The 15,137-nt window shown below is 33.5% G+C and overlaps 1 protein-coding gene and 1 non-coding gene across 2 annotated transcripts; one reads left to right on the top strand and one right to left on the bottom strand.

Moving 5' to 3' along the window:
- Positions 1 to 5,784: 5,784 nt before the first annotated feature.
- On the bottom strand, positions 5,785 to 12,144 carry dpf-2 (Dipeptidyl peptidase family member 2). Its single transcript, NM_078060.12, has 17 exons — positions 12,110 to 12,144; positions 11,921 to 12,059; positions 10,476 to 10,693; positions 10,292 to 10,420; positions 10,183 to 10,247; positions 9,862 to 10,134; positions 8,415 to 8,754; positions 8,041 to 8,367; positions 7,786 to 7,939; positions 7,654 to 7,743; positions 7,534 to 7,603; positions 7,359 to 7,480; positions 7,179 to 7,309; positions 7,028 to 7,130; positions 6,106 to 6,237; positions 5,987 to 6,060; positions 5,785 to 5,938 (listed from the first exon to the last, which is right to left on the bottom strand). Exons 1-17 carry the CDS (start codon positions 12,119 to 12,121, stop codon positions 5,828 to 5,830), a joined length of 2,490 nt encoding a protein of 829 aa, NP_510461.1. The 5' UTR covers positions 12,122 to 12,144; the 3' UTR covers positions 5,785 to 5,827.
- Positions 12,145 to 14,079: 1,935 nt separating this feature from the next.
- On the top strand, positions 14,080 to 14,217 carry C27C12.8. Its single transcript, NR_072606.1, has one exon. It is a non-coding gene; the product is annotated as an Unclassified non-coding RNA C27C12.8 (non-coding RNA).
- The last annotated feature ends 920 nt before the right edge of the window (positions 14,218 to 15,137 follow it).

The raw sequence follows: 15,137 nt of genomic DNA, 5'->3' as shown, positions 1-15,137 counted from the left end.
AAATAAAGCTTAAAATACATGAATAACTCAAATTTAATTTTAAGACCAAAAACTTTTGAATGATGAATTGAAAATAAAAAATTTATGTGACAAGTACTCTTAAGTTTCTCAATCAATAAGTCATCAGCTTTCAGACCAAAAGACTATAATTTTGAATCTTTTCTTGAAATTCCAGAAACACGTGTTGTTATTCATCACTATTATTATTATGCAAATTTGAATTTCAATAACCAGTTCAAGAAAATTCGGAAATTCTCTGACAACATTTAGTGGTCAGAAGCCAAAAATGCATCTGTTCATCTAAGATTAGCATTTCCTGGCGAAAAAATTCCAATGATTTATGTATGAGGAAAACATACACAAACACTGGTGTCAATTTTTTTTATTGATTCAAGCGTCAAAAATACTGCAAAAACTTGCCAAGTTTCTAGTTTTGAAACCAGCAGCCTATAACATTTAAACCGAGAACATGCTAAAGTGTTATGAGAGAGTGCTCCAGACAAGGGCACGAAATGGCGGAAATGATGGGTGTGAGCGGTTCGAAAGTGCACTGCGTTTGACGTTTGTTAATAGCAAAAACGTCTAGAGCGGGAAAAAATGAGGAGAATTTGAGCTCTATCTCGGAAACAACAAGAAAACATAATGAGTGATGAGAAGCAAACTGTGGAGGGGGGAAACGGGGATAGGTATCAAAAATGTCGAGTCAGTAGTGATATTGATTTCCAATTAGGTCACTGATGTCAGAAAACAAACATCGACAGACACGGCAGAATGGAGGAAAAGAAAGAAAAAAAACTGATTTCCGCGGGAAGTAAACTCCTCTCAATGGTATGCACAAACAAACACACAGAGACAACCGCCCACGCCCTTATGGTTGCGGTTTTGGTGTCAAATTTGGATGACAACCGCAATGGCATTGGCTCTTTTGGTCAAAAAGAGCTGCTGGTAGGCGGGAATGGAATAAGCTTGTAGATTCAACGGTGTATAACAAAATGTGTGTGTATGTGTGTGTGTGTGTGTGTGTTGCGTGGGCCTTTGAGCCGGCCGTCCACAGTAGATCAGATTATTATATGAAATCCTCATTTCGTTTTGATTCGCTTCAGTAGGTTTACATTTAGATTGGGAGATTTCAAATCTCTCTATCTCTTTCTCCCGTATTCACATTTGGACCACTGACGTCAATTGTGATTCTAATATCCTAAAATCTGAGGTTTGAAACTAAATCCGTTGATATTAAAAATCAAATCCTTGAAAATCCGTGTAAAAATCGTACGAAAACTATTATTTTGTCAAAATATATATATCTCACAAAACACAAAGTATTACGTTCAAAATCAAAAACATTTTACGGCATAATTTCCAAGGGCTTCGTTACGTTTCAGAATAGAAAGTTGTACAAAAGTGACGAATATTTTGCCAGTAATCACGTTGGAATGTTAATTCAAAAGCAATGACGTTAGAGCAACGGAAATGTGCAAAAAATGTGAAGCACGTGGATATGTCAGAAACATTATTTCTTGTTGTTGAAGATAATAATCTGTTGACGATACAAACTTACAAAAATAAGAGCATAGTTTAAGAAAGTGATTTTTTGAAAACTTGAACACAGCCCGCAGCAGAGTCAGGTGGTGCCCCCCGCTCTGGTACGAGAACTGGACTGTGACCAATTTTTTTGACTTTTTCAAAAAGCTAAATACCGTAATTTCTCTACAGATTTAAAAATTTGCTCCTTAACTGTCCCAAAAATTTTTGTGAATTGAGAAAAATATTCAACTGAACATTAATAATTTAGAAACTGAGTTGTAAAAAAAACCAAGATATAAGCTGCAAGTGCAATTGTGTCTTAATTAACAGTTATTTGAAAAATGATTTAAAAGGTTCAGATTGTTTAGATGACATTTTTGACAAAAAAAATATGTAACACTAATGAATAAATTTACAAGTGAAAAACTCAACGAAAAATTGTAGTGAAAAATTTGTATGAAAAAATTTTTTAAATTTTTATTACTAACTTCGAGCACGTTTGAATATAATTTCGAAATTTCAAGATTTTAATTATTAATAGAATCAGTTTTTGTTGTCTTATTCCTGAAACAAAAAAGCGAAGACACCAGAAATCTAATTGCAAAATGCATAGTGCCGTTTTTGCCGTCCACTTCAACTGGTCAAGTGAATTTTGAATATAGAAAATTTAGTCATTGAGTCATGTGTTTTTGGGTTTCTAATTTCTCGATTTCAAATGATGAACTTTTGATTTCAAAATATATATTCATATAAATTAAACATTCTAGAACAGTCCAAAATTCCAGAAGAATAAAAACAATTCAAAAGGTTCCTCATGACTTTAATCATAGTCCTTTTTTATAATTGCTAGTTTCAAAAATGTTTCGGGTGGTTTCAGTGGTTATGAAATTTTCGAAATGAAAAAAAAATGAGATGAGTTTAAAAAAAAAAGTGGAATTGAAATATGAAAGCTTTGAAGACTAAGAAAAAAAAATTGCGAATTAGCGGATATCGGGGGAAAATCAAAAAGCCAAGGGATAAAAAGCAAAAAAAAAAGTATTTTATTTGAAAGGCACATACACACACATACACGAGAATATACACGCACTCACGCTCCGCTCTTTTCCTCTCTTTTTCCCGCCATTTTTTTGTCCCTTTTCTCTGTCTCTTCTCGCACACAAAACGACGCTCATCTCCTTCAACACACTCGATATCAACCATGTGCAGAGTCACAGACAAACAGACAAAAATGAGTCTCCATCTTTTTAATGCGTCGTCATTTCTCTCTAGCTCGTCTCTCTGTCTCATCCTCTCCTCTCTCGGCCCCTTTTTCTCAATCTTTTTTCACTTGAGGAATTGCTCTTCGGACCTGCAGTCAGCGGGGGGTGCTGAGCCAATGGAATTCCGTTGGGCTGTTGCACACGCAATAAGCGAAACATTTGACGAGAAGAGCCGCAGGACCCCCTCTCTTGATGAATGCAATTTGTTAACGTATGAATGGAACGTGAAACAATACGAGCAAGGTGGTTTTTTCTACGATATTTTTTCTTTAAAATGTATTGACTCAAATTTAATGTTGATTTAAATTTAGCAATTTCCCAAATTCGAATGTTTCAATATCTAGAGTTTAATAGGCAACTGCATACAAAAGGTTTTATGAATGGGTATTGAAAAAAAAGATGAAATCGAAACCGACAAGAGGAAAAAAGCAATAGTAATGTGGAGGGTCGCGTTTTATTTCAGCGATTTGTTGCCATCGATCGTTAAATTGAGAATCAATGACAGGTGTGAGATCAAGAAGATATGCTCGTGTGCTCTCTTCACCTTCACACTTAATAATCAATACTTGCATACGAAACAGTGCTCGTCGGGTCCAAGTGTTATTATTTTTTACAAATGTCTTGATTAATTTGATTTTTAAAGAACACATAATCCTGATCAGCCTAATTGTTGGTTTTTGTCAGAATTTCAAACCGATTTTTGTTTGAGGTGTTCACTTTTTCAATGTCATATTGCGGAAATTTGTAGTAATTCAGAGCAATATCCTTTAAGTGGAACTCTACGTTTGATAGCATGCTAGTAAGCTATAGTTGTTAGAAATTACATTTTCTGACATCTTTGTAATTTGCGCGCCCTACTATCACAGTATCTAGACTAGATTTGTATAATTACTGTAGATATTATTCAAGAAAATTTATTTCCAGATGCCGGCGATGAATAATCAATTTGATGAGGAATATTTCTCAATCCAACACATCTAGGGTATATATATATATAACTTACCGAAACAAATTTGCACTTATCAGTGGTTTCAGGGGGTTGTAAATGTAATCATTGGGTTTCACGGTTTTTGGAGAAAATATTTGATCAAAATAAATGATAGTTCAAAAAAAGATATCATGATTTTCTTATTTCAAATAAAAGTAATATTTAATTGGGTCTTTAAGTGAGTTCACGATTGTTAGAAACACGAAACTATCAGAGAGTGTGAGGCTTTTTGCAAACTCGTATTCAGAGTTCAAGACCAACAAGATGTATAAGGTTGTGTAGTTTTTTGCGCAATCATGCAACATTAATGAAAACCGCAAGACTATTTTGATTAATTATATTTAGTACAAGACGTACTAAAGTAGGACATATTTGGATAATATTCGTGTTTTGAAATCACCGAAGCCTTTGAACAACATCCACGAAATTCTAGTATAAAATGAGCAGAACACAGTGAGCAAAACTATTTGACAGGCCATTCACGCTTTGTTTAGCTGCAACTCTCACATTGACACAGCTCACTGTCTGTACAAGTGACCGAAAGGCGTTTTGAGTCATGCAGAGTACATTTTCAGTTTTGAAAATTGCTTGGCAAACATGTGACAGCTCATGCTAACTCGGGTAGTTTGATGGTAAACAAATTTTTGATGACTAACAGATTTGAGTAGTTGTGCAAAACAATTATGTATAACAAGATCAAATATGTAGCCAATTGTAGCCTTACATTTTAACTATAATATGTACTTGAATGAAAGATTTGAAAAATTGTAAACTTTGGAATGTAATGATGGAAAGTTGTTGACTTTTCGAATCAAATTCTTTAGCTTCTTAACTTGTTCTGAGTACTTAGAACGGCTTGAACGTTTTTACTTCGTTAAGGATCTGTAAAATGATACCCTGATGGTAAGAGTGAAACATCAAAGTTCCACACTCAAAATCTATGTTGAAGGAGCTGTCATTGTAAGGGGCTTAATTTTGGCTGTAATTGTTTCGGAAAATTAAGCATACAGATGTACCCATCAAAGCGTATAAATGCAAAAAACAACATTTTGTTTTTTTGTTGAAATTATCGCTTTAATTCAAACATAAAATTTTTAATGCAATTGTATGAATAGTTCAATAATTTTTAAAAATTAAGATTTCAAGGAGAAAAGATGTAGTACATATCTGAAGACTGGTCTTAAAATTTTGAATGATTTATATTCATTTTTAGAGCAGCGATTTGGAAATCGTACAAAAAAAACTATACGAGAATTTCTACAAAATTAATTTTCAGTACAATCTCAACATATTAAATTTATGAAAAAGCACTGAAAAAGGTATAAGTTGGAAAGAATCTAGTAATTTTATATTTAATCTGAAACAAAAATATTAAAAATATTAAATGTTTCTGAAAACTAAATCTCCAGAATTTTCGATATATATCGATGAAATTTTTTTCACACGTTCTGAAAATCATTTCATTAATTTTTCTATTTGGAGCAACTTGAAGTCAAAAAGTACATAAGTGTGTATATAAAGTCTGAAAACATAACAAATATTTTATTAAATAATACGTTATGTATGTACCACGCAAAGTTAATCAAGTCAGAAAATGTTAAAATGAGCTTATTCTGACCTCATTTTTTTCCTCTTATTAAATCATGAAACAAGAAAGAAATCTGATCGTTGAGACTCTTGGAATTATTCATTTGTTGCCGAGGGCATGAGCGTGCAAATTTCATTAATAATGACGAGAAATGACAAAGGGATAGTTGTGGATACATTGGAATCGAGAGTTTCAAATCATGCAATTTTAAAAGATGATTTCATAAGTTTCTGAAGTTTAATTATTAAAAAATTACGAGAACTATGAAACCAAAAAAATTTTGTTGCTCACCGGTATATTTGAAATATTGCATATCCTAAAAGTACTACGAACAAAAAAAGTAATTTGAAAGATCTAGTAAATCTTCAATCTATTTCCGTTTGAACATCCGTTTTGATTTGTTTTCAATTGAAAAATAGATTGCAAAAGCTTTCAGACAATTTATTTTTGCGGAAGCAGAACAGCATTTCATAATAAATCTAGATTGGATTTAAAACAATCATTCATCAAAAATCGTTGCACTTCTCCGTACAAATGGAACAGCTTGTGGCTCAAGCTGTGAGCCTCGTTTGCGTACACCTGAAACAAAATGTTTAAACTTTCAATATATCGAGAAATCCAACAAACAAGCTGTGTAAAGTGTATCCCATTTTGCTGAAGTGCTTCCGACCATCTCGCACTATTTTGATAATGCACATTGTCTGAAAATGTTTCAGTATGTCATGAAATCTAATGTGGAAAAATACCATCACGCTCTCCATGTGCTAATAAGTATTTGACATTTGTTACATTCCTAGCGTGAGGTATGACATTTGTGTTGATATATCCCTGCAAATTCTCCGCTGGTTGTCCAAGGTATCTTTCGGTGTAGGCAGAGTCTGAAAAAAAAATCGAAAAGTTGGATTTGTATGTATTGGATTTCGAATAATTATTGTTTGAATTGCACACTTTTTTTGTATTCATCAAGGGTGTGTGGCAAATTTGCCGAATTTTCCGTTTGCCGAGCACGGCAAATTTGCCGAATTTTGCCGCACACATCAAAAATTTGACAATACAATTTTGATCAAAACAATTGATTTTTTCTCTGAAAATGTAGTGAAATGACATAAAATTGAGTTATTTTTTTGTTGAAACAGACACACTACACGGAACTTATTCAAAAACCAGATGTGTGTTAAGAAATTAGTAGTTTTGGTAACCGGAAAACCAAAAAAAATTTCAGATTTTTCGGAGTGGTATTCATCCACGGACTATTATGTAACAAACAATTAATCTTTTTTTTTTTTTTGTGACAAAGTACACATAAAACAATTTTTTTTTGTGAGTTTTGAATTTTATATCTCGTTTTTTGAGGATTGTAATATTGAGCAAAAAAAATCTGTTAAAAAATCCGGAAATTGTCAGAATTGTCGATGTCCAGAAAAATTTAATTTCTTTAAAAACAAACTACTGTTTTTGTAATATGTAGAGTTCAAAAATAGCAGACTTTCGAAATTTACAAAATTGATATTTATCCAAATTTTGAATCTCTTTGCTTTAAATATTTTTGCTGTTCAATTAATATGATGTAAGGGCAAAACGAAAATCTACATTTTGGGAAATCTAAACACCAGAGTTCCAGTCAAAACCCACAGAAGGACAGGCAGGCACATGCATAAAAACACATACCATAGTATTTGAAATCAGTGACTGGTGCAATTGATATCGCACATTTTACCAATTCTCCTTGATCTTTGATAGCAATTTTCGACGTCAAAAAGCCACCGTACGACTGCAAATTTTAAACGTTCATTTTATTTTTATTTTTCACATAACTTACCCATCCCATGACTGCTATCCGATCTTCGTCAATAAACCCGAAAGTATTAATAAATGCTCTAATCATATCCAGAGTGTCAACAACCTCAGCATCACCTAGCTTTCGATACACCGCTTCTTTCACATCCCAACCTGAAAATTTTTGCGCTTGAAACATATAAATGGAAGAAAAACTGAAAACCTCGTCCTCCAGTTCCACGAACGTCAATTCTTGCATACGCAATGTCATATTGAGATACTATTTGAATTGCGTGCGCTGTGGGAGTTTTTTGGAAAACTTGCTTACTGTCAGGCCCACCGTAGCTGAAAATGATTGTAACGTAATTGTAAAGTATTCTTTAAAAATTATAACTAACATATCAAGTAACAGTGGAATTTTTGCTCCATCTAGAAGATTTGCAGGCGTTAACATCATATAGTGTCCATCTAAAACTTTATTTTTTAAAACTTCAGAAAATCTACAGTGAATAACAAACCGATTCCAGATGGTAACTTCAACTTTCCGAACTTCATATTCGGTACGTCAAATGGAATGACTGCCTTAGTTCCTCCCTCCAACATTATTTCTAAAATACATTGATATAGTTTGAATGTAACATGAAACTAACTTTTGGTTGTGTCTACAACATCTACAAGATATAGTCTTGTATTATCAAACGGCTTCTCACACTGCACAACGATACGCTGTCCAGTTGGGTCAGCTGACTGAGATCCTAGAGTTTTACAATCTTCAAATTGGTCGGTGACTTTTTGAAGTGTTGTCTGAAAAAAAAGCTGCATCAAAAACAACAAGAATTCGCGGAAAATTTTGGAACTCGGCAAACACTTTCCATCGCCGCCCGCCCTTGATCCATCTAAATCACCTTTTTATTACTGTACATCGCTTCTCGTACAATATATGTACTGAACTCTCCCACACCATCTCCATACGCACTGAACGTCAGTGCATCAATTTTCGAGGAATACCCGAGAACCAGTATGACATCAAAATTTTCTCCTATCCATTTCGTGATTTTTCCAGTTCCGGTTCCATCGAGCTCAACATGTGCAACGTGGTTGTAGATATTACCGTCATCATGCTTATGTGGGAGTACTGTCAAAAATCCGGTTTCAGTTGGAAATACACCTCGAACATCTTTCGGCGACACCCACAATTGCCTATTGTCGATTGAAAATTGGAACGATAAGGCCTGAAAACTCGCTGCAAACTTAAAACTTTATATTTTCAATAGCCTACCATAACGCAATCTTGCTCATTGCACAGTGAAAAGTATACATGATTTTGATCTCGATTTGCCCAAACTGTCACCAGTCGTTCTTCTCCCAAATCGCTTCCATTCCTAGGCATGGTGATCCATTTGTTGGTAAGAACATAGTAGTCACCATTTGCAGCTGACAATTCATTTGGTGGAGCGGTCTCTACTATTTTGTGATTTTCACTGTCCCAAATGTATTGCGTGACGAGGGTGTTGTTTTGAACGCCAGCTTTTGGATAAGGCAGCTCAAAATATTCAACGTAACTGTCGTCGTCAGTGTATTTGGGGAGAAATATTCGATTCACTTCACGGTCATCAAATCTGGAAAATACTAGCGGTTCATTGGAAAATTAATTTAAAAAAATTTGCACTGACAATTTTTTTTTGCAGCGACAATTTTTTTTGCACTGACATTTTTTTTGCACTGACAAATTAATAAAACATTTTGCACTGACAATTTTTCTGACAACTGTACATACATAGTATACATACTGTAAGGTAGAGTACCACTGTTGGGGATTTTGATTAAATACACTTATAATGATCCAAAGCGACCAGATATCATAATTAATCAAAAATTTTGCACTGACAATTTTTTTTGCACTGACAAATTAATAAAAAATTTTGCACTGACAAGTTTTTTTGCACTGACAAATTAATGAAAAAAATTGCACTGACAAGTTTTTTTTTGCACTGACAAAATAATAAAACATTTTGCACTGACAATTTTTCTGACAACTGTACATACATAGTATACATACTGTAAGGTAGAGTACCACTGTTGGGGATTTTGTTTAAATACACTTATGATCCAAAACGACCAGATATCATAATAAAAGACTCCAAAACGTTTTAGACGTTTCATAAATTCATGTCAAAGTTTTGGCAAATTGCCAAAATTTTGAAAAATATGAACTTTTGAGGAAATCTAAAGCAATGTGGCATGTTCCAACCCCTAAAATGTTTAAACACAAACAATTCAAAAAAATTGAAGTATAACAATTGTAGAAAAAGATTAATTTTTAGGTCGACTTCCAAAATTATGAGTGGCAAAGTCTGAGAAATTGCCACTTTTTGACAGTATATAAAAAATTTTCAAAATTTTTTTGAAAAGTTTTATTATAATATTCGGTCATTTTGGCATTATAGGAGTAGTTTTTAACACTTCCCCACTGGCGCTACTCCACTTTTAAATTTACCTAGATTGCGAATGTTGCATGTCTGTAAATGTTTCATGCACCAGTCACATGAAAAATTAAGTTTTTCATGCCTGAACCTTCTGAAATTCTAAAAAAATGATCTTAATCCGAGAAAATAAAGTATGATATAACAAAACATTCTTCTAGACTACAGAAAATTTCGTCTATTTTTCCTATCTCGTTTAACTTGTACTCCAAAGAGGAAAAATTGCATATATACAATTTTTACCTCAAATATGACACGTATCTTCCTGACGGTGACCACCATACTGCACTTGATGCTTCTAAAATCTCTTCCTCATACAACCAATTTGCTAGCCCAAATCTATTGAAAGTAGATCCACCAACTGTTAGCTGAATTGCTCCGTCTGGTTTTTCGGGGTCTTTTTGATAGTACAAATTGTAATTGTGAACATATACAAAGTCATTGCTGCTTGCATTCGGATTCCAGTAGAATGCTTGAATCAGCGAGTTTTCTTCAGGGCCAACATGCCATTGTTCACTGAAATTAAGTTCAATTATTAAACACGGTAGCAAAACTAAAACGTACGTTGATACAGTTTTATTGTTGATTTTTACAATGTGGTAGAGATATTCTGCAGAATGCCTCCAAAGCTGCAATAATAGAGGTTCAGTTAATAATAAGCAAATCAACACACCTCATTCACTTTCTTCGAACCATATGCATATTTCATGTTTGAAGAGAGGGCCTTCACATATTCCCCATTATTAAAAAAAGGTTCCGCAACAGAGGATCCAAGTGGAATCTTTTTCATTTGTTTCCTTATCTGAAACGAACATTTCTCGTGAACGTGCAATCAACTGCCACTTTATTGAACTCACCGTAAAATCATCATTCATCTGGACAAACGATCCATCAGGTAACCAAATATAATCATAATAGTCTACTAGAAATTGTTTCCCGGAAAATAGCTGCTCGAAAGTGAACCGTCGCGTTGTGGTCATTAGTGACGAAAATTTGGGTTTCAAAGTTGTTGCTTCTAGTGATGAAGTGTTCCCGGATGTTTGATTAAACCCATTGTCAGAGTTTAAATTTATAGCTGCAATATTAATGTGAAATTTTTTTGGGGTAGCTGTACTTATGTGATGGTAATTTTTGAATTGAACAAGCATTTTCTTACTTGAGTTGCTTTTTGGAGCTGTAACTAAACTTTATAGCGCGGGGCAGCTAGCTCAGTCGGTAGTGGTGTCCGCTAGCCATCTGGAGGTCACGAGTTCAAGTCCGGCCTAACTCCCTAGGTTTACCCAGCCTTTATTGTGAAGTGGAGCAATCTACGACAGGATTATCGGCCACAGTCCCCGGCCCGGACGTGGCCTTATCTATATCCCAGTGGGATCACTACCAAGCAGTGTATCTGACTCCCAGATCCGTAGTGCATAGCGCTTGAAAACGGATCGTCCTTTAATCCTTTTAATTTTTTAAAATTCAACTATAAAAACAAAGTTGCTGAAGTTCAAATGTGCACATTTTTTGTTTCTCGCAGCCAACTGCATAATATCCTCATAACTTTCAGCTTTCAAAACTGATGATATATTTCAATTTTGCACCCCCCATTCCCCTTTTCTTCGAACGTTGTAAAGCGCCAAACAATAATATTCATTTTTCAAACACACTTTTGAAGTACTTTACTAATTGGACAATCTATAGTTGTCTGGCCCAAACGACTACCAAAGTAACTGAAGGGACTTTGTTTCCTCAGTTCCGATAATAACATTATGTCTTCCATGTACTTCTAACTTTTGCTTGAAATTGCCATATACAACTTTAAGCCGAGTATTTGAGAATTAACTGCTCATAATATCATCACATAATTATATTTTACAGAAAATTTGTTGTGGTAACAGGTTTTTGTAAAAAGGTAGCCGGACTCCAATTAGTTGTAAAAAATTTTTTAGAAAAAAACTTTGTCTGCTATTACAATTGCGACCAAGTCAGAAATTTTAAATTTTGAGTAAGTTCCAGGGCTGCTTCGATTTTTCGGTTTTTTGGTGTTCTGTTGTTGTTAAACTGTTGTTTACGCTCTGTTTCATACAAACAATACAAATTGCACTTTTTTTAAAGCAAATTTGACCCCAAAAAAACCGGAAAACAGAGAACGAAAAAACAGCAGGCCTGGTCAGTTCCCGGTAAGTAGAAAATTTCTACCAGCTTTTAAAACACCTACTGTCAAAAAAAAAGTTGCCCGTCCAATTTTACAGGATATTAGTTTTTAAACATTTGGCTGACCCACCCTACAATGTTTCCTCAAAAATTTATAAGCACTTACGATTTTGCATAAATGTGAAAATCACTGAAAAAACGAATATCACACAGATAATGAGTATGAAGACCACGCAGCATGATCTTGCAAAATATCCATGCTTTCCATTGAATACACTGCATCCTTGTTCTTCGACGTCATAGTTCTGAAAGGTAGAATTAGATTTTGGTTCAATACATCAATGATAAAACTAACATCATTCTCCATTTTTCGAAACTCTGTCCATGGAACTGAAACCTTTAAATACATATGATTTTTCATTAAAATTGAAAAATGCAATTAAAAAAAAAGAAATGAGAAAAAGAAACTATATCAATTGCATTAGTTCTTGGCATTTTTATCATTTATTATGTTTTCTGGTACATTCGCCTTTTGATATAATTCAATTTGATATTGAAAAAGTTGATGCTTGCTGGAAAAGGAAACATGTGATGCTTGAAATGTGCCAAAAAATTCCTGACACCGTGTATTATGTTGTCGCCCGGAAAAAATAAATAATTCTGATGAGAAGCCAAAACCAAAGTGAGACCTTGCGTGCAGTAGTTATTTAAGATGCTACACTTTTGGAAATTCTCATGAAATATTTAGAAGAGTTCTCTCTAGTTAAAAAAAAAAGATAAAAGAAGGGAAAGGAAGAAGGAAGGAAATAGATAGGTCAAAACAAGTAATTTCTGTTTTTTTTTCAATTTTTTTAATTGTAGGTAGAAATGATGATAGTAAAAATAATTGATACGGCATTTTAAAATCACATGAAAAATTATATTTCGTAACTGATATAAAATATTTAGGCAATGGATTTATTTAATGTGTCAAAGTGTACTTTTTTTTAATTTTTAAAGGTGGAGTAGCGCCAGTGGGGAAATTGTTAAAAACCACTCCTTTGGTCTCAAAATGATCAAATATTGTGATAAAACTTTTCAAAAAAATTTTGAAAATTTCTTATTAACTGTCAAAAAGTGACAATTACTCAGTTTTTGCCACTCATAATTTTGGAAGTCGACCAAAAAAAATTTTTTTTTTTTTTCATTTTTTATGTCTTAATTTTGTTTAAATTGTTTATATTAAAACATTGCAGGGGTCGAGACATGCGACATTTCGTTAAATTTCCTCAAAAGCTCGTGTTTTTAAAAATTTTGGTAACTTGCCAAAACTTTGACCGGAAACTATGAAAAATCTAAAAATTTTTGGAGTGTTTTATTATGATATTCGGTTGTTTTGTATCATTATAAGTGCATTTAGACAAAATACCCACTGGCGCTACTCCACCTTTTATAGAGACCAAAATATTGGGAAACGAGCAAAGTAAGATAACGCCTAGATATGTGCGGAATCTATTTCAAATTCAAAATCATACTTAAACAAACTAAGTTACTTAGAAAATTATGAGAAAAGTGCGAAAAAAAATTACAGAAAAGTTAATTTTTCAAAATTTAAACAGGGGTGAGACATACATTTTTCCTTGCCAAGAAAAAGCAATTGTGCAGTACCGTACTTCTAATATGAACAATTAAATTGCCAATTTGATTTCATTTTAATAGACTTTGCCCCATTAACAAGACTAAAATCCTTTTCTCGTTTTTGGCCAATTTTATGGCTTTTTGACTTTTCTTGACTAGGGCAATAATGGAAACATGATTTCATTTATGATATTTTTTTCACTCAATGCGTGTGCAAAAGAAATTTGGGCACGAACTTTTTGATCTCAAGCAAAAACTTGATTCAATTTTCTTCATGAATTGATTTCATGGTACTTTGAAATATTATTTCCGGAATGCAAAGTTCATTGAGTTGTGAAGATTAAAAGAGAGAAAGAGAGTAAAAATAAGAATTGGAAGTCCGTCTACAAAGTAATCGAAACAAACATCCACCACATGTTTTAGTTGAAAAAAAAACAATTTTTTTAGCCGATCGCACATCTTTGAGCTAGACAAAAGGTCAAAAATTGAAACAAAAAACTGACATTTTGGAAACATCCATTGCTATTTAGATATGCATACAAATGGCCGTTACCAAAACTTGCATGAATTATTGATAGTTATCAGATATTTGCTCAAAGTTTTCAACGAACTATTTAAAATAAAATGAATGTGTTTCTCATTGAACGAAGATTTTTTAAAATTCTAAAAAAAACTCGTCAAGTAGTTCATCGTGAACACCGATGTCACTGATGTGCGAGAAACAAAAAGGAAGAGTACACGGTGCGTAACAAAACCGCATTGTTTATCCGCTACCATTTGAAGTAGTGAAGTGGAGGGAGAAGGATGGTGTAGATGTCAATCGGACCGCTGAGAACACATAAAGGGGATCCTATTACATATCCGCATTGCGAAAACTCTTTGAACTTCACACTTCTCCATTTTTGTGTTCGCATCATTTGCGGCCAAATTTAGAAAATCAAAGAGAGGGATGAAAAACGGTTGGAGAGGGAGAGGACACTGGACGGCAGAATAGGGTAACTTGGCATACCGTTACTAATTGCATCACTAGAAAAAAAAATGAAACTGAAAATTTCTCGGTAAAGGTCACTATAATTCGAAGAAACAACGAAGGTCTTTGATTTTGAAAGTTTTCAAAATTTCATTTCGGTGTGATACATAGTACTATTGAAAAGTATAATATTGCAAATTTGTAAAATCTAAAAAACAGTGCGCATATCTGAATAAAAAAGAGCATTTTGAGCAAACTTATGTTTTTTTACTCGTTTACTGATTGTTCTTTCAAAACTTCAAAACAACAAAGTAACCTAATTACATACATGCCAATTTGATTTATCACCTGGAAATCGCCGTTTTTCCCACCTTTCACGGATTTTCCAAGATTTGTTATTATCCATGCAGTGCTTATATCGTTGATTAATGATAGTTTAATCAACACTGTAGAGTACAAATAGACCAGTAAATGAGTTAACATAAAAATGCCAAATATGAAATATGCAGACAAAATTTCCAAAATAGTCCTTAGCGTAACTCGACCAATGTCTATTGCCCACACGTGGCAACAACGAAAGTTCAAAATTACACTACTTTTTAAAAACGCAAACTTTTTCAAATTTAACAAAAGAAAATGTGTCGAGACCAGGTGCGCAAAAATCGTGAAATTTTCGCGTCTCACATCAGTAATATTGCATAGTGATTTCAGAGAAACATATTTATATTTTTAAGTGATGATTTTGAGGAAAACCAAAACTTTCATAGTTTCATTTGCGATATTTTGAATTTTAAGA

Source organism: Caenorhabditis elegans, chromosome X (assembly GCF_000002985.6).
Source record: "Caenorhabditis elegans chromosome X".
Lineage (NCBI taxonomy): Eukaryota > Metazoa > Nematoda > Chromadorea > Rhabditida > Rhabditidae > Caenorhabditis > Caenorhabditis elegans.
The sequence above is the reverse complement of the archived record's forward strand: the minus strand, read 5'-3'. Positions and strand labels throughout refer to the sequence as shown.

Coding starts and splice junctions, on each gene's coding strand:
- dpf-2 (NM_078060.12), bottom strand. Junction 7,481..7,533: donor ATTCCACTGTTACTTGATAT/GTTAGTTATAAT, acceptor AATCATTTTCAG/CTACGGTGGGCCTGACAGTA. Junction 7,131..7,178: donor GGATAGCAGTCATGGGATGG/GTAAGTTATGTG, acceptor TAAAATTTGCAG/TCGTACGGTGGCTTTTTGAC.